Source organism: Jaculus jaculus, chromosome 1, assembly GCF_020740685.1.
Source record: "Jaculus jaculus isolate mJacJac1 chromosome 1, mJacJac1.mat.Y.cur, whole genome shotgun sequence".
In the NCBI taxonomy this organism is placed as follows: domain Eukaryota; kingdom Metazoa; phylum Chordata; class Mammalia; order Rodentia; family Dipodidae; genus Jaculus; species Jaculus jaculus.
In genome coordinates, this window is record NC_059102.1 from 59,795,072 (window position 1) to 59,818,990 (window position 23,919).

The following is a 23,919-nucleotide window of genomic DNA, read 5'->3' on the forward strand; positions in this document are numbered from 1 at the left end:
TGGTGACAGTTACATACCCACTTATTAATTATAACCAGACAGACTGGAAAGCTCTGTCTCTTGGTAACATTGCGGTATATAGAAAGACGGCATTAACTGAAAGGACGGGATAATTTGGACAAGTTCATAGAGTTAAAATTCTGTTTGCTCGTTTTTATGTTTAGAACACCCTCCTCCTCCTCGGCGTGAATTAGGTACTTTACCCTCACATCTCTGCCTTGAGTTCTTATGGAAACGTGTAACTGTCAAATAAGCCGATTATTACGTGGTGCCAAACAGAATGTCTGTTTCTATCCTCAAAGCATGTGTTTAACTTATTCACCCTCTGCATTAGAAAATAAAAGTGCAGCTTATGTTCAAAAAGTACAATTCATACAAAGCAAGTTTTGAAAGTTCCGGACTTAGCATAACCTCTCGAAGGTTTGTCTTGATGAGTATAAATTCGGACTCTGCTTATCCATTGACTACAAGTAACTTTTTTTTTGTTTTGTTTTCAAGTCTTTAGATGACAGATCATGCTGGAGAAGGTGTGCTCTTGCTTGCATAAAGACAGCTGTGCTATGGAAGTTTTTTTCTTTTATAATCTCAAAAGTTAACGTGATTCATGAGAGTGGTTTTGCTAAACAAACGGAAGCACGCTCATCATTACATTAAAAGGTAGGAAAACAACTCTGAGAGTCAGCAAGCATAAAGGGCCCAGAATCACTGTGTTGGACACCACAGGTCAACTCACCCAGTCAGACATATGTACACCAGTGTGAACCGTTAAAATTCTACCCCAGTCTTGGCCTTGACCCTCCCCTCCCACCCAACCCCTGAAGAAATAAAGGAGGAAAAAACAAAAGCATTTGCCTTCCCTTCAACAGTCAGAGACAGGGTCAGAGCTGCCTCTACAAGGGGACCGAGGGTTGACTTTGATCTTAGGCTACCATGTGCTTTTGGAAAACAACGAGGGAGAGGGACATTAGAACATTGGCCCAATAGCAGTGACCTCCTTCGGCCAGTGTGCCTCTGCTGGGGCTGGGTTTCCATGTGTCTGTCTGTTTCCTGGGAGTTCTTTGTCCTTTCAGGGTCCACCTCTGCCTGGCTGCCACGGGGAGCACCTCACAAAGGGCTGGCCAGCGCCTTTTTCGACCTCTTGATCATGCTGGGATGGAACTCGGTGTGACGCCGGGCGTGCTTTGTGAGGTGGTCACTCCTCATGAAGCGCTTCTCACACAGTGGACAGCGGAACTGCTTCTCCCCAGTGTGGGTCCGGTAGTGGCGGGTCAGCTCGTCTGAGCGGGAGAACTTTTTAAGGCAGTCTGGCCACGTGCAAGGAAAGGGCCGTTCACCTAAGAGAAGAAAATCAAGACAGGGCACTGTTTTAAGGACAACATTGAAAACATTCTGAAGACCATCCATGGGTAGCAAGCCCCAGATGCAAAGGAAAAGCCTCTTGCCAAGAGTTTTATGGGCCGCATTGTATCCACCCCCACCCTCACCCCCAACTCACAGGCTGAAGTCCCGACCTCCTAGAACTCAGAACATGGCTGTACAGGTGGTTTCCCTGTCCATGGTGACTACATCTATGGATTCAGCCAATCATGGATGGAAACTATTCAGAAAGGAAAATATGTCTCTTTGCTGAGTGGGTAATGACTTTGTAATACTTTTTTTAAATTTATTTTTTGGTCTGACACAGTGTGCATAGTATTTACATTGTCTTTAGCTTGTAAGCAATCTAGAGATAATTCTAAAACACTTGCTATATGCAAATGCTTGCATTTTGTGTGTAGGGCTTTGTACCTGAGGAGTCTAGGATGGTGTTGGGTGATCCTTTGAGTCCTTTAAAGCAGGAAGGAAGGTTAAATGAGGTCATAGGGGTGAGCCATATCGGATGGCTGACATCACCCTAAGAAGCAGAGAATATGGCTGGGGAAATGGCATTGTAGCTAGATGTGCTTGCTTGCAAAGCTTGCCAGCCTGAATTGGCCTGGTTCAATTCCTCTCTACATATGAAAAGCCAGGTGCACAGTGGCACGTGGGTCATTTGCAGTGGCAAGAGGTCCTGGAGCACCATTCATTACCCATTCTCTCCATGTGTGTTTGAAAATAAATAAATACAATTTAAAAAAAAGTGGAGAACAAGCATGGTGTCATATGCCTTTAGTCTCAGTACTCCAGAGGCTGAGGTAGGAGGATTGTTGTGAGTTTGATGCCAGCCCGAGCTAGAAAGAGACCCTGCCTTGATTGAAACAGAACAAACAACAATAACTACAACAAAAAACAGAAAAGGACAAGGGTATGTGGAAGCCTAGCCAGTGGTAGCCATCTAGAGATCTTGAGCATGCAGACTCTAAACCCATGATGCCATTAAGTTTTTGTTGCTTAAACCACCAATCTGTGGTTCTCGGTTCCTCAGTCCTGGCAAGCTAATATAATGGGGAATTGCTGGGACTCCTCTAGACAAATAAGCTTGGTACTTTGTACACAATGGATCCCTTAGAAACGATTTTTCTCTGGGTTTATTCTGTGCAACCGATGGTCTCATGAGTTCCCTGAAGAGACCAAAGGTGAGTCCTTTGCTACATTTTCCTGGATTCGCAAACATGAAGGAGAATTGATGTCCTGGTTTGGCAAACCTTTCTCATGCAAAAAGTTTCTCTAGCCAGGTGTGGTAGTGGCGCACGCCTTTCATCCCAGCACTCGGGAGGCAGAGGTAGGAGGCTCACCATGAGTTTGAGGCTACCCTGAGACTACATAGTGAATTCCAGGGCCGCCTGAGCTACAGTGAGACCCTACCTTGAAAAACAACAACAACAACAAAAAACCAGTTTCTCCTTGAACTTCCCAGCACCTATCAACAGGAAGTCCAGGGACAGGAAGTCCCATACCAGGCAAGGCAGCCGGGTTGTCTAAGCCGCAGCCGCAGACTGTCTCACTGATGAGAGACCTGCCTTCTCAGTTATGGTGTTCCAGTTCCGAGACAGCTGCCATATCTCCGCTAACCATCTCTTCCCCTCACTAAGCAATCCCAGTGTCATCTATGTCCAATGTCTCATGATCAAAAAATAATGAAACAGGGTTCACTGGTTAGGGAGGTTGCTTACAAAGCCTGCTGGCCTGGGTTCAACTCACAACCCACCTATTTAATCAAAGACACCAAAGAGTGGCACAAGTGTCTGGTGTTTATTTGCAGTGGCAGAAGGCCCTAGAACTCCCACCACGCACACATGTACAAACAAAGTTTAAAAAGGGCTGAAGAGGTGTCACAGTGGTTAAGGCATGTGCCTGCAAAACCTAACAACCCAGGTTTGATTCCCTAATACTAACATAAAGCCAGATGCACAAAGTGGTACACATATCTGGTATTTGTCTGCAGTATCCAGAGGCTCTGGTATGTCCATTCTCTCTCTGTGCTTGCAAGCTAATTAATTAAAAAAATGAGACAAGGGCTGGAGGGATGGCTTAGCAGTTAAGGTGTTTGCCTACAAAGCCAAAGGACCCTGGTTCAATTCCTCAGGACCCATGTAAGCCAGATGCACAAGGTGCTCCATGTGTCTGGAGTTTGTTTGCAGTGGCTAAAGATCCTGGTGTGCCCATTCTTTCTGTCTCTGTCTTTCTCTCTCTCTCTCTGTCTGACTCTCTTGAATAAATAAAACTTTTAAAAAATAAAAATAATGAAACAAGTGAAGGCAGAAAGCTAAGTGCTCCCCATGCGCTGTCTCACAGATTCTCAGAGGACACCCCACAAGGCAGCTGTTGTACAGATCAGAAAAGAGAGACTTGAAACTTGTTCAAGGTCACACAATTTGAAACCAGAGCCCTGAACTCACCCTGTACTGATTGATGTCAAGCCCTGTGCTCCAAGCCACTTGGCTGTCCTGACTCTTGTGATTTGGTAATGTTCCATATCTGTTTCTTTCTTGAAGTTGTGTTAATTTGTCTGTGTCCCACTTAAAACGCACCTAAAGCCCTGCCTGCACGGTAGGCTCAAAGCAGCACAAGAGCCTCACCTCCTTTCCCCAGCCAAGGTGACAAGGGGTATACCTATGTCTTCTCCTGGGCAGAAGGCATGCCAGCACAGCAGCAGCCAAGCTTGCAAGTGTCTGTCCTCACCTTGCTTTGGGGCTTCAAACACATAGGACACGCAGGCTCTTGTTTCCACAGAACCCTCCAGACCTCCTGTCTTTGGTAGGTATAAGGAGTGAATACATTCTCACTCTGGTCCCTGGCTTCCTGGAAGGAACTAGAGGGGCTGAGAGCTGTCCAGCATGGTACATTTGAGTCATCAGAGTAATATTCTCCCTTCTCTTAACAGAAATAACAATAAACCAAGCAAACCCACTGCTCTCTCAGTCTTGTGATACTCCAGACCCACTGTGTTTGCTATTCTTGCAGCAGAGCACAGGTCTGACACTGCACAGCCACTGGCTCTTCTGGGATACTCAACATGGCAAAATGAATCCACATCACGCTTAAGAAATCCTCACAAGGAAACCAAGAAGGTTGGACCCGATCCCAGGTGGATGAGTGTTGGGAGAGAAGGCAACCAAAAGAACTCCCAAGGGGTCCACAAACAAACAACCCCTGGAAATGTTTCACTGAAAGCTCCAAAGACATGGGCTGAAAACTAGATTTCTGCAATGTGTGCTGGCTAAACAGCATTTTCACTATAGCTGACCTTTGAGCAAAAGTTGAAATCTAGATGGTCACAACTCTGTAAGGTTGAGCTTTTTATGGTAAGGAAAATGTATGTGACTGCTGTCCTACTCATGCTGCTGAACAGTTAGCAAATATTGGATTTGTAGGTGATTTGATCTGATGTGGAACACACAGATACAGGATTGACTGTGTGTGTGCGTGTATGCATGTGCGTACATGCACGTTTGTTTAATACATTCATTTCCAGATAACTAACATTGACCAAAACCTTCACAGGGGGACTGGAGAGATGGCTCAATCATTAAGGCGCTTACCTACAAAACCGAATGACTGGTGTTCAATTCCTCAGTACCTTCATAAAACCAGATGCATGAAGTGGTACATGCATCTGGAGTTCATAGGCAGCAGCTGGAGGCCCTGGCACACCCATTCTCTGTCTGCCTCTCTTTTTGCTATCTCTCTATGCTTACAAATAAATGCATAAATAAAACTATTTTTAATAAAACTTTCTTAGTAGTTGATTACTGAAGAAGCATTTATGGAGAAATGTTATCTAAACATGCTATATTAAAAATACACTGAAGCACGCCTTTAATCCCAATACTAGGGAGGCAGAGGTAGGAGGATCACCATGAGTTCAAAGCCACGTTGAGAATACATAGTGAATTTCAGGTTAGCCTGGGCTAGAGTGAGACCCTACCATGAAAAACCAAACGAAGAGAGAGTGGAAGAGAGAAATATATATACACAAACACATTTATAAATATGATGAGAAAAAAAACATGAGGGTAAGGAATTCATAGAATAAACTGCACAAAGAACTCTTGGCTTTCTCCTTGGCACCCTCTCTCCACGGCTTCTTAATGTGCAGAGAGGAAAAATGACGAGAAGGGCTGGAGAGATGGCTTAGCGGTTAAGCGCTTGCCTGTGAAGCCTAAGGACCCTGGTTCAAGGCTCAGTTCCCCAGGTCCCACGTTAGCCAGATGCACAAGGGGGCACATGCGTCTGGAGTTCATTTGCAGAGGCTGGAAGCCCTGGCGCGCCCATTCTCTCTCTCTCTCCCTCTATCTGTCTTTCTCTCTGTGTCTGTTGCTCTCCAACAAATAAATGTAAAAAAAAATAAAAATAAATAAATAAAAATGACGAGAAGGTAAAGTTCCATGTCTTCTTGGTGTTTGTTAGCGCAAGTGCCTTTCCTGGAGGTTCAGTTTACTCACTGGCACGTGCATTTAGGTGTGTCGGCTGAGTCACAAGAGACTGAGGTTAACCTGAGAGCTGTGTCTACCATGGCCCGGAAGGCCTCTGTTAGAAAGATCTTCATAGAAGTGACCACGAGCAGGAAGGGCTCACTCAGCTACAAGGACCACAGAGATATTGTTTTCATGCTCATAGTCTGCCTATAGAGAATGTCCAGGGTAGTCAGAGCTCGTTCTCGCAGGATACACTTAATCTTTTATGCTAGTTGCCATGTACTGCTCCTAATCCAGATGTTGTCTGATGTAGCTTCCATCCCAGACGGTTTCAGAGACAAGAAAGGAATATCTGAGGCCCAGAGGACACTGGGAACCAAGAAAAGCCTTTGATGGACTCATTTAACTCTACACTTAGGGTAAAGTTTCTGAGCAGGTAAGTCAGTGACTTGCTAGTGTAAATGCCTAGGATCCTGTTGATGCTTGGGTGACCCTTAAAAGCAACAGATAGGCTGTATCTGTTATGCCAACAGAGGTTAATAACATATATCCCATAGGCCAAACTAGGCCTGTCACAAGCCAAGACCAAGCAATCATGAGCATCTCATGGCAGGAGAAAGGGATAGGCAATGAGTCTTCCTTTCCACACATGAAGTTTCACAGGAAGCAGCCACGCCTTTGTTTCCACTGTTATCTAATACTGCTCCGTCCCTCCCACAGTGTCCTGAGAAGAGACCTTGTGGCCCACAAAGCTGGAAATACTATCTGGCCTTCCCTGAAAGTTGGCTGACTGCTCAGTGCAACCAGAAGATCTGAGCTCCTGCCTGGTATACACCAGAGTGTGTAGGCTCGAATGTCTCCAGGCGGTGCCCATGTAACAAAACAACCACGATGCCAGGTGCATTTGGTCCCAGGCGGTGGTGGTGTCCCACCATCAGAAGAGTGCTTTCCCACTGAAAGGCCTGCAAACTGGCCAGTGCAGTGTATGTGCAGCTGCGTTCCACACAGACACCTACACTTGCTCCCTTCTCCCTGTCCACCCTAGTGGAGAGTGCGCACAAACCCTGTTATGGGATACATCCTAGTGCGTTAGTTAAATGACAAGGTATCACGAAGAAAATGACACGATGTTTGTCCCTAAGAAAGTATGGAATGAAAGCTGGTCACTGCGGGGGCATGTATAATCCTGTGGGGACATGTAAAACCCTGGCACTGAGGAGGTTGGGGCACGAGGATTGTGAGTTCAAGGCCAGCCCGGGGCATATGACAAGATGCTATCTCAAAGCAAACAAAACAGATGGGCATGGTGGCTCACAACTTTAGTACCAGCATTTGGGATGCTGAGGTAGGAGGACTGCCATGAATTCGAGGCCAGCCTAGACAACAGTGTTCCAGGTCAGCCTGGTCTAGAAGGAGACCCTGCCTCACCCTTCATGCTCGCCAGAAAAAAATGAAAAAAGACAAATGAAGAGAAGGGTGGGGAATGGAAAATCACATGCAGAGAAGAGTACTGAAAGCTGACTGAGTGCACAGAGGAAGCGAGGCAAAGAGCTCTTCCAGCTCAGTGTGGAGGTCCATGGGGAATGGTCAGTCTTCATGGCAAACGTACACATGGCAAAGCAGCCATCAGTCAGAGCCTCTTTAGGTCTGCCTGCACTTACCGTCCTCCCCGGGAAACCAGAATGGTGCCAGAGCTTTATTTCTGGCCTTCGCAGGAAAACACACCCAGAGGCAATGACACAATAAACTCTGCCTTACTGGAGCAGAGCTGCTAACAGCCCAAGTTTCTCAGAGTTCTCATTATTTATATAGCACTCCCCGCCCCTCTCAGCACAAGCTAAGCACCTCTTCCTGACAGACTCTCTGTTCAGAGTATAAAATAAACTTGATCAAAAAAGCTACTGAACTTGGCACAACATGTGAACTAGACGTTCTCGGTGGAAACCGAACAGGCCTCCAAAATTTTCCTGGGCCCACCAGGGTAGGAAATAGGCCAAGAGAGGCCTGCTGGCTGTGGGTTTCCCCCACTAGGCCTGAAGAATGCTTGTTGTATTTGCCAGGGAGCTTCCTTCCTAGCAATGAACTTGATCTTAATTATCTCTGGGACTCATGTGTTACAGGCTTAGTTCCCAGGTGATGGTGCTGTTCAGAGGTGGTGGATCCTTTAGGAGATGGGCCTTAGTGGAAGGAAGTTAGATCACTGAGGGTGTGTTCTTGAAGGGCACATTGGGACCTTGACCGTTCCTCTCTTTGCTTCCCAGCCATGAGGTAACCAGCCTCCTCGATCCCACATTTCCACAGTGATACACTGTGGTCTACAGGCCCAAAGTAAACATGGACTGAATCCTCTGAAACTGTGAGCCAAGACAAATACTTCCTCCTTTAAGTGGACTTATCTCAAGTACTCTGTCACAGCATCAGAAAGCCGAGTGACAGCTCTGATATCCAGTGATGCTCATTCTTCCTGGTAAAGTCCTGAGATGAATGGAGCTGAGCCCTCCACAGAGGAGAGGAAGGGTGCTTGACAGGTGCATGGTTTGCATACTGGTCCTGCCCAACCCAGGGTAGGTTCTCCTGTATTCAGAGAGGCTACTGTTGGATTCCTGGCTTGGGGTCAGAGCAGTTGCCTTTAATACTCCCTCCTTCTATCTTGATCTTCTCACCATCCCTTCCTCGGCCAGGGGAGGTCCTAAGTCAGTCTACCCTTAATCACAGCAGGAAGGTTACAAATGCAAAAATCCATTGCTCCCACTGCTTCTGGTGAAAATAAACCAATTTGGTAAAGAACAAATCCAAGGGAATGAAGCCTCTTCAAAACAGAAGTCTCAAAGAGTTACTTCCTGCAGATGTACAAAATCAAGACTTCTAGGTCCTCCTTGGCTACAGTGAAACGCTACCTCAAAAGAGAAAAAGGGGAAAAAGAAAGAAAGAAAGAAAGAAAGAAAGAAAGAAAGAAAGAAAGAAAGAAAGAAAGAAAGAAAGAAAGGGGCTGGGGAGATGGCTTAGTGGTTAAGCTGAAGAATCCACGTTCAATTCCCCAGGACCTATGTAAGCCAGATGCCCAAGGTGGTGCATGCTTCTAAAGTTCCTTTGCAGTGGCTACTGGCTCTAGCATGCCCATTTTCTCTCCCTATTTTTCTCTTTCTCTCTACCATATAAATAAATAATAGATATTTTTAAAAGAAAGAAATGTAAGGGGCTGAGGAGATTGCTCAGTGGTTAAAGATACTTGCTTACAAAGCCTACTGACCCAAGTTCAGTTCCCCAGTACACACGTAAAGCCACATGCACAAGGTAGCCCATGAGTCTGGAGTCCATTTGCAGTGACCAGAGACCCTGATTGCCAATTCTCTCTCTCTCTCTCTTTCAAATAAATAAACAAAATATATGTTTTTTAAAAAGTAATAGCTGGATCTGGTGGTGCATGCCTTTAATCCTAGAACCTGACTGTTGTGAGTTCACATTGACTGTCGTGAGTCAAAGGCCACCCTGAGACTACATAGTGAATTCCAGCTCAGCCTGGGCTAGAGGGAGACCCTACCTTGAAAAAACACAAAAGAAAAAGAGACAGCAATATGTAACCAGACCATCATGGCGGCACATGCTTGTAATCCCAGCATTTGGGAGGCCGAGGAAGGAAGATGGCCACAAGGTTAAGCTTAGCTGGGCTACATAGTGAGAACCTGTCCCCAAAACAAAGAACACTAGACAAAAAAAAAAAAAAAAAATCAAAAAGAATGCATTCTATGGACAGGAATATGTACTTTCTATTGAGAAAAGATGAGGACACTCCAGGTGTCTAAGACTCAGAGATAGAAGTTACCCTGTTCTCTACTAACGAGATCGTTAGAAAGTGAGAGCCTTTCTGAACGTGCATCTGTCTTCTCACTCCTCCCACACCTTCTCCCCCACCTTTGCCAAGTGGAAGGGAAATGGCCCTTACAAGAATAGACAGGAACCAGCCTTTCCCTCAGGTGGCTTCACACTCAACGCCGCCACCGGCAGAGCTGCCCAGCTGCAGTTGTCCTCACTGGGAAGCTGGCCAGGAATGGCAGATTGGGACAGTTCAAGGACGCAGCCTTGAGTGCACTAGGTCGGACCACATGCCACTCAGACCTGCCCTGGGCCCAAGCGAGCTCGGGCTGTCCACTGTCACCTGCACTCTGTCCATCAGAAAGTACTGTGGACCTGCCGGGTACACAAACGGCCTTTCCTATTTGCTATTGCTTTCTTGTGCAAGCCCACCAGCACATGGGACACTACATTCTACACAAATCATTTCAGTGAAAACTGGATGTGAAAATCAAGCCACAAAGCCCCCTGCTCACCTGGGGTACTACTACACCTGAAGCTCTCTGAAGGGACAACCCTGCTCCAAAGGCTGCCCATCCGGAGCACTTGCTGGAACCCTGACATTTGGACCCCAGTGTTTGTTCATTGTTGTAGCTGGGTCACTGTAGAGCTTGCTTCTTAGGCTTAAGTACATGATCCCTGCAGGTGTCTGTGGGGGTGACCCTACCACAGAGCTGCGGGAAAGCTCACCCTGCTGAGTGGATCTCCACTGAAAGATGACAGACAAGAGATTCTTCTTGAGCCTGTCACTTCTCAGCCCAGCAAGAGCTGTGTCTTGGGCTCAGAAACTCTGAAAGCAGTACAGAGGTGAAATATGCACCCAAAGTGGACATTTTAAAAATAACAGAAGTCTGCCTCTAAGACTTCAATAAAAGACAATGTTTAAGCCAGGAGTGGTAGTACATGCCTTTAATGTCAGCACTTGGGAGGCAGAGGTAGGAGGATTGCTGAGAGTTTGAGGCCACCAAGAGACTACATAGTGAATTCCAGGTTAGCCTGAGCTAAAAAGACAATGTTTAGGCTGGAGAGATGGATCAGCAGTTAAGGTACTTTCTTGCAAAGCCTAAAGACCTGGGTTTGATTCCCCAATACCCACATAAAGCCAGAAGCACAAGATAGGGCATGCATCTGGAGTTTATTTGCAGTACCTAGAGGCCCTAATGCACCCATTCTCTCTCTCTCCATCAGCCTCTTTCTGTCTCTCTCATAGACAAGTAAAAATAAATAAATACATAATTTTTTTAAAAAGTTTAAGGGCTGGAGAGATGGCACAGCAAACATAGGTCAGTGGTTACAGTATTTGCCTGCAAAGGCTAATGATCCAGGTTGAATTCCCCAGTATCAATGTAAATCCAGATGCACAAAGTGGTCCATGCATCTGGAGTTTGTTTGCAGAGGCCCTGATACACCCATTCTCTCTCTCCCTCTCTTTGTGCTTGCAAATAAATAAACAAGACAACGTTTTAGTGACAGTCCCAGAATTCAGAGCTGGATGAGATCCTGGCCATCCTCCAAAGGCTCTACACAGCTAGTCCCTGGAAGGCCAGGTCCAGCCCAACTAGCTGGTTCTAAGGTCTGTATCACTTCTGCCAAGCCACTTGTGGGAAAGATGAATAATGGCTGATTCACTGGGAACTCAATACCCAACAGGATGTAACTGGTCAACGGCTAAACTATCTTGGAGACATAGATTCTTTTCATCACTGCTTTAGGGGGGTGATTTTTATGACCACTGAATTCCATCCAGCCTGTTGTGTTTCAGATGCAGCCAGTACAAGGGACAGGTGATTTGCTCAAAGCCATTGACACAATGGATTAAAACTGGTTTCAAATACCCCCCTTCAGTTTTGTGAACAAAAGGAGATGATATACAAAAAAAAAAAAAAAAAAAAAAAAAAAAAAAAAAGTCAAGGCATGGATTAACAGCAGAGAGACACTTTCACGATGGGGTTTTCTCATTCTCTCACTCCCTGGTCCTTTTTTGTACATACATTGCTTCAGGGAGGTCAGACAGTTAAGACAAATAATTTTTGTCCTACTAGCTTTAGGTTTCCAAGCAGCATTTAAAAAACATTTATTTACTTGAGAGGGGGAAGGGCAATGGGCACACCAGGGCCTCTAGCCACTGCAAACGAATTTCAGACACATGTACCACCTTGTGTATCTGGCTTTATGAGGGTACTGAGAAACTGAACTTGGGTCCTTTGGCTTTGCAGGCAAGCACATTAACCTCTAAGCCATCTCTCCAGCCCTCCAAGCAGCAATTTTACAATGCTACATACCTAAAGTTTACTCTCTCTGGTGTTGTTCTTCCCTCCAAGACCTTTGCTTGCAGTAACAAGTGACCCCTGGCCGATACCGGTTCCACTTAGACTGCTCACCTCTGCCATGGTGTAGAAGTGATAGGCCTCAGTAGAAACTGTATGTTGACTTTTTAAAAATATTTTTATTTATTTGCAAGTAGAGACAGATAGAAGAGAGACAGAGAGAATGAGCTCACCAGGGCCTCCAAACACTGCAAACTACAGATACATGTGTCCTGTTACATATCTGGCTTTATGTGGGTAGTGGGAACTCAAACCTGGGTTGTTAGGCTTTGAAACTTAACCATTGAACCATCTCTCCAGTGCTGTATTTTTAAATGTTTTATTTATCTGAAAGAAGCAAGGGAGAGAATAGTTGAGCCAGGGCCTCTAGCCACTGCAAAGAATTCCAGGTGCATGTGCAACCTTGTGCATCTGGCTTATGTGGGTCCTGGGGAATCAAATCTGGGTCCTCTGGCTTTGCAAGCAAGTGCCTTAACTGCTAAGCCATCTCTCCAGCCCCAGTCCTGTATTTTGATGGCTTCTGTTGGTGCTAGACACCAGCAAGCTATCACTTCCTACTATCCAAGACATCACAAGAGGAGACCCACTCTCTTGCTGCTGAGCTACGATGTTACAGGATTAGATGTCTTTCCTACTTCCTATGTTATTTTCAACTTATGATGGGTGTGTTGGTGGGAATCCTGATAGGTTGAATCATGTCTGTGCATAAAAGTCTCAAAGAAGTATCCAGTGCCATTAACTCCTCTTTGACAGACAGGCTAGAAAATGGCTTTCAAGCTGGGCATGGTGGTGCACACTTTAATTCCAGCACTGGGGAGGCAGAGGTAGGAGGAGGATTTCCATGAGTTCAAGGCCACCCTGAGACTGCATAGTGAATTTTAATAGAACTAACCAGCTGGGCAGGGTTGTTTATGACCGTAATCCCAGCACATGGAAGGCTGAGGCAGGAGGGTCATCTTGGGTTTGAGGCCAGCTTCGGCTACACAGACTCTATCTCAAAAAACAAAGGGGCTAGAGAGATGGCTTGCCTGCGAAACTGAAGGACCTAGGTTTGATTCTCCAAGTCCCACACAAGCCAGATGCACATGGTGGTACATGCATCTGGAGTTCGTTTGCAATGGCTAGAGGTCTTGGTGTGCCCATTCTCTCTCTCTAATAATACATAAATAAATAAATAAAGCTTTAAAAGAAATTCCAAAATTGCAAAGGTCAAGGTTTTCCCCAGCAGCAGAAATGAAGACTGGGGCCTGATTACTAGACTCTCTTTGCCAACTAGGCTGACAAATAAGTATAAAAGTGGTGGGTGATGCCATTCCAGCAAGTGTCTCCAGCTGCTTCTTTGGGATCAGCACATTGCTACGGTGACCACAATCCTACTCGTGCTCCACAGAAACCCCCACGAAGCAGCTTGAACACCTCTATTAATGGAATGGAATGAGCCACAAATTCTCCTAGCTTAGTAGTCCTCACTGAAGACCATGAAGAAGTGCAGGGTGAGCTGTCCAACTGCCATGGACTCTCCTTGTCTGGTCTGGCTAAGAAGCCTGGGCTGGCCAGAACTCTGCACCTCCTGCCTGACCCTACCCTCCAGAGTGCTGGCATTGGAGGTATGTGCTTCATGGCCAGTCTCATTCAGCTTGATGTCATTTAAACTAATGGTTCAAAACTACAGAATGATGGAGAGCGGGGATTTATGTCACGTGGATGCATTTTTTCTGTGATTTTCAAGCTCACTCTATGCCTTTTATGTGTATTGTGGTGCTTTTGTTGAGCACTGTGCACACTCAATGGACCTTGAACTGTCAATGGGAACCATCCCATAGAAAGCTATCTCTACAGCCCACGCCTTTATCTACTAGCACCTCGGGTAAGAGATTTTTATGTAATAAACATGGTTCATTCCTCCAAGTATTAAGGACTGTCTGGAGTTATGACCAATCACATAAACACCTCCGAAGAGCACCACACTGCTGCCATCAACCTGTTCTGTGTGAGGCATCTGGTCTTGGCTTTCAGATCATCTCTGCTCAGGAGGGCCTGTGGGTGTGGGTCTGAGCACTTGTTATACATGCTGAAATCATCTGTCCTCTGCAATGCCCCGTCTGTCTCTTCACTGATGGTCTGTCTTTTAGGTTAAACTCTGGAAAATGGAGAAAAGAAATGTTGCTGTTCTGTTTTGTCTCCCATTTTGTCAAACTGCTCTTCAGAGCATACTGCTTGCTGGCCAAACAGGGAAAAGGTATTCCATTTGTCTTGTCTGGCTTGTAGGCCCTCTTTGGAAAATAAACAGCACACCGTTTCCTTCATCAACTATCCCTTCCTGAAGTCAATATAATAATTCCAGGCCTAAGAGGCTGGATGTGACCAGTCTTGCCACAGTGACTGACTTCATGGAGAGACACAATTTGAGCTCAGCCATGCTGTTTAAAGTTTGAGATGTTTGCCAGAATCAGTAGGAATGGAAAGTAGTCTTTCTTTCCATGGGACTTGCAGAATTGGCAGTGAGTCTGGCGTTGTTGCAGCCATCTTAGCACCATTCAAAGAAAGGCTGCTCCTGAGTGAAGCCAGACAGTGAGGCTGGACCATGGGGAGGGGAGCCACTGAACCCTTGCATCTATCAACACCCGAAACTGAAGCACTATTTTGAACTTTCATTTTAAGGCTAGAAAGGTGCTTGCTTGCAAAGCATGATGGGCTGGGTTTGGTTCCACGGTGACCATGTGGAATCCAATGCACTAGGTGGTGCATGCATGAGGCCCTGGTGTGCCCATTCTCCCTCTCTACTTGCAAATAAATAAAACTTTACACTGGGCATGGTGGCACACGCCTTTAATCCCAGTACTTGGAGGGCAGAGGTAGGAGGATTGCCATGAGTTCGAGGCCACCCTGAGACCACAGAGGGATTTCCAGGTCAGCCTGAGCTAGAGTGAGACCCTACCTCAAAAAAACAAAAATAAATAAAAAATAAATAACGTTTTAAGCCAGGGGGGTGATGGCACACACCTTTAATCCCCTCACTGGGGAGGCAGAGGTAGGAGGATTGATGTGAGTTCAAGGCCAACCTGGATCTACAGAGTGAGTTCCAGGTCAGTTTGTACTAGAAAAGACCCTACCTCAGGAAAAAAAAAAAAAAAAAAAAAGGTTTTTATAGTTTTATAAGTTTTGCTATATAGGCTGGCCTCCAACATACAGCAATACACCTGCTTCAGTCTACCAAGTGCTGGAATGATAGGCCTGAGCCAGCATGACCAGCTTGGAACTTGATTTTTTATCAAACCAATCCAAGTCTGAACTTTATTGCTTGCAACCACAGTGCTGACTGTGTACAGATCCCAACTGGTTTCTGGCTAGGCATGGTGGTGCAGGTCTGTAACCCCAGCATTCAGGAGGCTGATCTAGGAAGATTCAGTGCTTGACGTCAGCCTGAGCTACACAGCTTCGGGTCAGCCTGAGCTATACAGTGAGATCATGTCTCAAAAAAAAAAAAAAAAAATCAAAGCAGCAACAAATTGGATTTTTTTTTTCTTCACTTGGAAGGAAGCAGTTCTGGCTGACTCTGGAAGATACAGAGTGGGTGTGGTCAGAGTCCAGTTTTTCTGCTGACTCTGCTGACCCAGGTTCATGAAAACCAACCTGAAAGCAGACTGAGAACAACAAGCTGGCCAGCTGAAGATGGTGGTTTGGGACCAAATCCACAAGAACCATGAAAAACAGAGTTTCTTCTCGCTGGAAGAAACCCAATGAGCCCAGGTGAACAGCCACACATGCACATCTCTAAGCACCTAGTAGCATGCTGGGAAAGTTCAGCATACCATGGACTATGTTAACTAAGCAGCCTGACTCCTTCTAGTAACTGAGAATAAATAACATGTTTCCATCTATAGGTTCACTGTTTAAATATGACATTTATGTAAACCATTTAGCCTGGAGCATAATACCTACTACGTGTTTGACATAACAGCATTCACAAAAGCACCAGTGCTTATCAGCATTTAGCACAGCTTTTGCATGTAAGCCACTCAATGAATATTATTTAAATGAATGAGATGCTGCTGGATCCAGCTAGAATTTTAAGCAAAAATTCTAAGACTCTCAAGGACTTCTGGGCCACATATGTACATTTTGTATTTTTAATTGTAGTAATGCTCAGCCTGAGATTAGTATGCTGAATGTTTTCAATACCTCATCAGAATTCAGCCCCAGAAGAACTTCAAGAGTACATAACTACTGAGTCCATTTTACAGACAAGAATGCTGAAGCTCAGGGAGGTAAAGCTCTTGTGGCGAGTGAGGGCGGCCAAGTGCAGACACAGGCGGAGTGTGTGTTCTGACCACTCCTGCTTCTTGGCCAAGGCTTTTTGAGAAGCCTCTCACCTTCCAGTACCCTACAGGGGACTGGTCTCGTGCACTGCATCAGTAACTATAGGCTCAGGCCCGCCTCTTCACTGACTGCAGTCTTACAGAGCTGGCTCCTTGTGAGGGACAGGAGGTGAGCCTCCTCCCTTCTCCCCATTTCTCTGAGTAATAATGATCTCTTAGATTCTTTCCAGTCAAATGTATCCACTGTCCCCAGGCCTTTAGGCCATTCTCCCCCAGCACTACATGTCTGCCCAATGGTTCCCACCCTGGCTATTCAGGTCTTCTCAGAGGCACATGGTCACTTCCACAAAGAGGGAGGTTCTGAAAAACGTGCAAACTTCCCTGCACAGAAAACACCACTGCTGCCTGCATTTCAAAACCTGCTCATTAATTTTGTATGGTTTAAACTCCTGTGGTTTTATTTTAATCTATTTAAATAATACCCTCACTTTTCCAAAAGGCTCAATCTGGTTCATCAGGGATGAATTCCATTTTCCCATTCATACTTGCAATCATTCTCTCAATTTCATTAAAAAATAAATAAACTCAGGAGGCTGGGAACATCACTCAGTGGTAGAGTGCTTGTCTAGCATGCATAAGGCCCAAGTTCCATCCCCTAGCACCACAAAAGTTCATTCAGTGAGTCATTTAAAGACCACAGCTCGGGTCTTAAATGGTGAAGGCAGGGAGGAACCTTTGGATTCAGGCGCAGATTCTCAGATCTCCCTGAGGGCTTCCAAAATCCAGTACACCTGGGGTGGAAGATAACTGAGATGAGAAGGGGAGCTTGTAGGAACGTGTCGTATCACAAACACGGGCATTAGACACAGGTAGAATCAATGCTCTGAAACCCCAACATGTAAAAAGATGGATGCTTCTCCCTTCCCAGTGGGGATTCCTTGCTCATGAATATTAATATTAGTCCTATTACTTGCTGAGGGGACTGCTTGAGGCCAAGACAAGACAAATATTTACTCTTGGCCTTAATGCACCAAAAAGGTATTAAAGTTTCAGGAGGACTCCAGAAAGGAAGAAGCAGGAACCTTCTGGAAGCTCTGCCTGGGTTGTTTCAGGGAGTGCCCCTGGCTGATTACAGAAGGGCAGAGGCCTCGGGACACTCCACTTAGCACATTCATTTAGTTAATTCACCAAATAAACCTAGGTTTGTATTAAGTTGTAGAAAAATATTAACCACAGATTGAAATCCTCTGGAAGTTTGAAACCATGGGTGGGAAAATTCACAATGAAGAAGGAACTCCAGAGCAGCCACAGCAGCAAGTTGCAAGCCACAGGCTTTCCTGGGCTCTTCTAGGAACAGCCGGGATCAAGCCAGGGGCACATGCATGCTAAGCCAAGCAAGTGGCCTTTGGGTCCGGCCTGTGGGCTTCCAAACACCCTCATTCCCCACCCCATACTTCAACATAACAACCCCTCTCTCTGAGAGTGGGCACATGGTTTTTTTAGACAAAATGATAGATGAGAGGCCCTCTCAAGGTCACTTCCAATCTGCAAGTTCTATTCTTTTGATACTAACAACTGCTGCCACCAGGTGCTCCAAGGTGGGCCTAGGCCTGTGACGAACCTCCAACAAAAAGTGGGGCAGACTGGGAGCATCTAAGTTTCCCTTTTTAACCATCAGTGGGGTTTTTCCTCCTTCCTTGTGTCTTTTCTTTTCACTTGTGTTGCATAGAAACAGAAAGTGCCTTTGTACCAATTACTAGGCATTAATTTACTCTCCTCCGTGGGCGCTGGGCTTGCTGCAGAAACCCTAGGAAAGGGTGGGAGGGTGGGATGTGGGAGAGATTTCCAGCAGTGGAGCCATAGCATGCTCTAAGCCTTCCCCCCAAAGCCCCAGAACAGACAAGGGAGGAGAGAGAAAACAAAAATCCAGAAGATTTGGGAAGTCAAGAGTAGAAACACAACACGGCTGGGTGTTGTTTTTCAGCAACAACAATGCTAATGATTGTAAAGCATCCAGAAATCAAGCTATGGGCTGGAGGGCAGGCTCTAAGCCGAGCCTGCCTATGGTTCTAGGGGCTGCTTAAAGAGGTCTGGGAAATCATCCACCCACTTTTCCTCTCAATGAACTTATTAGGGAAGACCACTGTCAGCCGCTTTCCCAATATGTCATATGATTTGTTTTTCCCTGGGAAGTTCACTTTGGGAATTTCCCACAGACATTGCAGAATGACTGGTTCTTGGGATAAGTGTCAACAACTGAGACAGGAATGTACGTCCACCCCCTTGCTTAGAGTCCCAGAGTCCACTTCCGTCACGTTTACTGTCTTTGTGACTGAAGGGAAACAGTTAAATCTGGTGCTTCCCTTCTCCACCAGGGGTCCACTCACACCCCTCTGCTCCCTTCTGCCACCCACAGAGGATCTTTTGAGAGGAAAGCCAGGGAAGAACTGTTCTCTGTAATTGTACCCCACTTGTCTTTTCTGCTGGGAAGCAACAATCATGTCACGTTGGAGAAGCTTTGTCCCTGCTAGGGCAGAGAGATGGAGGCAAGTAAGAAATGAGGGAGGATCTCTCCCAGGCTAGGACCGAGAGCTACCACCGTCCTCCATCCCCAGGGGACAGTTCAGCTGGGCTGGAGAGCTGGTGGATGGGGGTACACAGGGGAGTCTTCATATTGTCTGAAATGTGGAAGCAATCCCATGGGAATTTGGGCAAGCCCAGAAAGCTTTCAGTGGGAAACTGTCACGTGAGGGCTTGTGCTCACCTCTCTAGTGTTCATGGCTTTTTCTCTCCAACAGAACACTTGAGAGTAGGTCTAGACATCTTCACTGGGGATGGGTGGGGTGTCAATACCCACAACTAGGCAAAAATTGATTCTTTGTTGGGTGTAAACATCAGGTATCACAATGGTTTGAGGCCTTCTCAAGAGGCCCAGCCCACAGGTCTATAATGCATCTGTAGTACTAAAACATTATGGGGGATGGGCTGCACATTTATGAAAGAAAAAAAAATAGTATCTCAAGTTGCCTTAGTGGAGAGAGAATGAGAAAAGGTAGAGAAACAGTTACCTGGGCAAGACCCCCTCAGGCCTAGCTGTAAATCCATCTTGCGGAAGCAAGCAGGTTATGAAATACCATTCCATATCACTTTGGGGAGGTGCCTTGGAAGAGCAGGGCAGAAAGTATACTTCCTTAAGAACCAGGCTTCCTTGTACTCAGAAAGAGGAGAAACTGGCAAAGAACTTTAGTACTTGGTATTATGGCCCCTTAGACTAGGGAGTGGGGGAGACAGCTCTGGCCCTGACACCCTGCTCCCTGTGTCTGTGTGTGGGGATGGGTGTGCATGTGGAGTCCAGAGGTTGACATCAAGCGTTGATTACTCTCTACTTAAATTGCTGAGACAAGGTCCCTTACTTGAACTCAGTGTTTGCTAACTGAGCTAGCTTAACTAGCTGGCTTTCTCAGGGGAATCCCGGCTCCACTTCCTACTTGCTAAGATGGAAGGTAGGCCACCACGCCCACTTAGCATTTATGTGGGTGCTGGGGATGCAAGAGTGACGTGAGGCAAGCATTTTATACACTGAGCCATGTCCCCAGCCCCGTCTGGGATTTTGTTTGGTTGGTTTGGGTGCTAAGGACTGAACCCAGGGCCTTGGGCCTGTTAAGCACACTGCCAATAAGCAGCCCCTAGAAGTGTATTACTGTCACGATTCTGACGACATTAGACTCCCCACCAAACAGTTGACTCCAAAGCTAAGAAGAGTGAAAGTGGCAGAAAGCCACCTCTCACTAGGACAAGCAAACTCTCCCACCTGAGTTAGAGTTGGTAAGGACAATCAACCCTAGAGAGACTGAAGAATCTATTTCCAGTATTGGAGGGTGGGTTTCTTCCCCTGTGGAGGCTAAGTACATACTTAGACACTGTCAGACAGTCAGAGTATCCAAAGAAAATGTGGATGTGGTGACACATACCCCTATAATCCCAGTGCTTGGGAAGTTGAGACAAGAGCATGTCAAATTCAAGGTTGGGTTAGTGAGATCCTGTCTCCCCAAACCAAAGATAAATAAAAAGCAAATAAAATAAGAGGTGCTGCCCCATATAAAGAATGATAAAACACTTCAAACCAACTGTTGCTAGGCAAAAATTCAGGCCCACTAGTGCCAGAACTTTTGATTTTTCCAGAGAAGCAAGAAATCTGATCTTGTGCCCAAATCCTGATTTTTAGATGCTGACAACTAATTAAATTTTTATAAACCCTATGTTGGCCACACCAAACAAATCTGCAAAGCAAATTCTGCAGAGGCCTCACTCGGGTTATAAAGTCTGAGTTATAGAAACCTGCTTAGGGTCTTACAAGTGGCAAGCAAGAGCAGATCACAATGGAGCCCCTCAATAGTGTCTCTCTTCTCAGGACACTATGGAAACAGTGAGCTGCACTGAATTGAGTAAAAATCTGTCGGAATGATACAACTTCTAAAGCTGCTAGTTTAAGGAAGTGGCAAGCTGTATGAAACTCTGTAGGGAAGTGAGCTAGTCAGAGATTCTCAAGGGAATGTGTGTGAGCAGTACTGAGCTCGGGGGTGTGGCAGGGACTTCAGTTCTAAGAGCTTCACAGCATAGACATTCCAAATGCCTTCTCCATCTACCTTCTGGATTAACAACTGGCAGACAGAGAATCTCCCTGCCCCACCCAACTGTGGTGGATCCAACTTGAAGCTGTTATCTGAAAAATCCAAATGCCTGAAGTGGAAAACATGCCTCCTGGGGCAGGAGTATACCTTGTATAAAGCCTGCACAGGTTGGGGTTTTGATCAACTGCCAAGCATCATGCACTACCAGCGTGACAGTCCCCCCCCCAACATAAATAAGACACCTGGGATCACAATAGTCATTTCAAAAGAATGACTGTAGCATTTAAAATGGGATGAATATTTATTTCACTTCCTTTTCCCTTTCTAGACTGTGAGAAAGGTTCTCCTGAAACAGCCGAGCCAACGTGCCTTATGGAGAATTAAAGAGCAGCACGCATGCATGCACACATGAACAGCCATTTCTATAAATGCCCGAGAAAGGCACTCAGCTGAACCAACCGCCCATCATGCCAGGGATCCACTCCTGAGCCAGACAGAGGCACTGCGGGCCTCCCCACCCGCACCACTGGACAGCTCCCCTGAAGGAGAAAATGCCTTTGCTCAAGGTGGTAGAGGGTGGCCATGTGAGCAGCTGAACTCTGGGAACATGGCTGACACAGCCAGGCCCGCCCAACAGCTGTGGTGAGTAACACGCTGAGTTAATATACCCCTGCTTCACCCCCAGAGCCCTGCTAAAGGTCATATCCCCTGCTGAGGGTACATGCCTGCCTTCAACCTTACAGATACAGACTTCCAAGGATGGTTCATAGAGCAACCTAGACGCTGTCCCCCAAACAACACCTGGCTTTGCATTAACCAGAGGAAATTCAGATTCATTCCGGTGTCAGCAGCCACCTCCACACTCACTGTCCAAAGGAAATGTTGAAAGGAAAGACAGTTACCGAGCCTTTCAATAAATAAAATAAGCCTAAGCACAAGAAACCTCAAACCTCATTTTGAAACCAAAGGCCCAGGGTGTCTTCCAGAAAATATCAAACCATTACACCAAAAACCTCCACCTTTCCAGGTAGCTCAGCAACTTCTTAAGCATGGTGTCACAAGACAGAGGGAAAGGGCCCTGCTACTCCATCAGAATGGCAGTTATAAATGAACCTTTTCTTTTTTGGTTTTACGAGGTAAGATCTTCCTCTAGCCCAAAAGCTTGCCTGGAATTCTGATGGTCAGACCCGTGAATGTTTCCCAACTTTATCTGTGTAGATAATCTAGAACCAGAGGAGCTGGCTGGCCAAAGACCCTCTCAGTCTCCAAAGCCCATTTCACACAGCAGATATCTTTCCAGCCACATTCGTACGTGTCCAGCTCGGCTGCTTGGCCTCCCTGGGAGCCACCCCGCAGCCTGCAGAAGCGCCCCACATTGATCCGCAGGGCCTTGACCTTCGGCAAGGACCACGCCTCCACGCCAAATAGCTTCTGTTTAGGCTCGACCCAACACACAGAAACAAATCAGCTCTGAAATCTCCCTCACCGGGAGGGCGAACTAAGTCGTGAAGTTAACCCACCAGGCATTCCGTGATCAGACTCCCCTGCGGCCTGAAGCAATTTTAAACCTCTCAGGGGACTCCTGGCAAATTTCAAACCACCTCTACTAACCCTGAAAAGTAGCCCCTAAAAGACACCACGTAGAGAGCACCGTGTCCACCCTTCACCCCCAGGTTTTGACCTCCGCTGCAACCCCTCCAGGGAATGCGATCAAAGATTCGCCATCAGCCCGCCCGCCGCCGGTTCGTCCCCAGGCTGGGCGGCACCGCGGCGGCGGCGGCGGGGTGCGGAGTCCCGGGGGCGGGGCGGGGCGGCCGCGGAGCTGAGCGGAGGGGCGGGCCCCTCACCGCACTCTCTCAGCCCGCCAGTTTGGGGCTCCCCGCGGCTCTTAGACGCCCGGGACCACCAACGAGATAGCTTACCAACACCTTCTGCAAAATGTTCACACCCACTAGTGCGGTTCCCTGGGATCCCAGGGATGCTGCCCGGTCAAAGGTTAAAGAACCCCGGGAGCAGGGGTGGGGGGTGGGGGAGACGACGAGGCTAACCTGTATGCACTCGGTAATGGGCTTTGAGATGGGAGGATTTTCCATAGACTTTCCCACAGCCACTGTAGGGGCACTTGTGCCTCTTTTCGGAGGCGTGTTTCCCCTTCGCAGCCACTCCAGGATGGAGGAGGGAAAGCGGGCTGGGCGCGCTGCCAGAATCCTGTCTCTCCTCGGGGCTGTGGGAAGGACTCGACCCAGATTCGGTGGTCACGTCGCTGTCGGATCCCATATCCTCATCGGGACTCTCCAGACTGTCGCTGCACACCGAGGGGGTCTGGATGGGTCGGTACTTGTTCAGGTCCAACAAGCTCTTGGCAATGGTGACCAGTGTGCAGTAATCCTTCCAGGTGTCCCCCGGGTCGCCGTGCTCCTTGGTCACCTCGCGCTCAGGTAGTCGCAGCCTCTCTGCCTCCGGAGCGCCTTCATGCTCCGGCGCCGCAGCGCGGTTCGAGATGGAAACCAGACACTGGGCAGCCACGAAGTCCATGTAGGCGGCCGCGGACATGGTGCGGGCGACAGCAAGCCCCCAAAGGCGGCTCGGCCAAACTTGGCGGATGGCTTGACGGGAGCTTTTCGTTCGGCTCGTCCTGCCCTGGCCTCGGACGACGAGCGCGGATGGGAACGGCGAGGCGCGGCGCGGCGCGGCCGAGGGGCGGGGGCGCGGGCGCTTCCGACTCGCAGGAGCGCCGAGGCGACCTCAGCCCCTCATCTTTACGTAACCGGCAGCGCCTCCGCACGCAGCATCCGCGGCCGGCTCTGCCGCCGCCCTGTCCCGCGCCACGCGCGATCCCCCGACGGGCGCGCCCGGGGGAGCCCCCCGGAGCCGGCTCCCTTGGAAAGATGCCACACGTGGCGATCGCAAGTTTATTCGATTGAAAACGCCCCCGACTTGCTGGGAGAGGAAA

At 47.3% G+C, this 23,919-nt stretch overlaps 1 protein-coding gene across 1 annotated transcript; it reads right to left on the reverse strand.

Annotated features, from left to right (window-relative positions):
• Nucleotides 1–823: 823 nt before the first annotated feature.
• Nucleotides 824–23,633, reverse strand: Klf9 (Kruppel like factor 9). Its single transcript, XM_004653140.2, has 2 exons — nucleotides 23,015–23,633; nucleotides 824–1,334 (listed from the first exon to the last, which is right to left on the reverse strand). The coding sequence occupies exons 1-2, from the start codon at nucleotides 23,517–23,519 to the stop codon at nucleotides 1,105–1,107; spliced, it is 735 nt and encodes a 244-aa protein (XP_004653197.2). The 5' UTR covers nucleotides 23,520–23,633; the 3' UTR covers nucleotides 824–1,104.
• Between the last annotated feature and the right edge of the window lie 286 nt (nucleotides 23,634–23,919).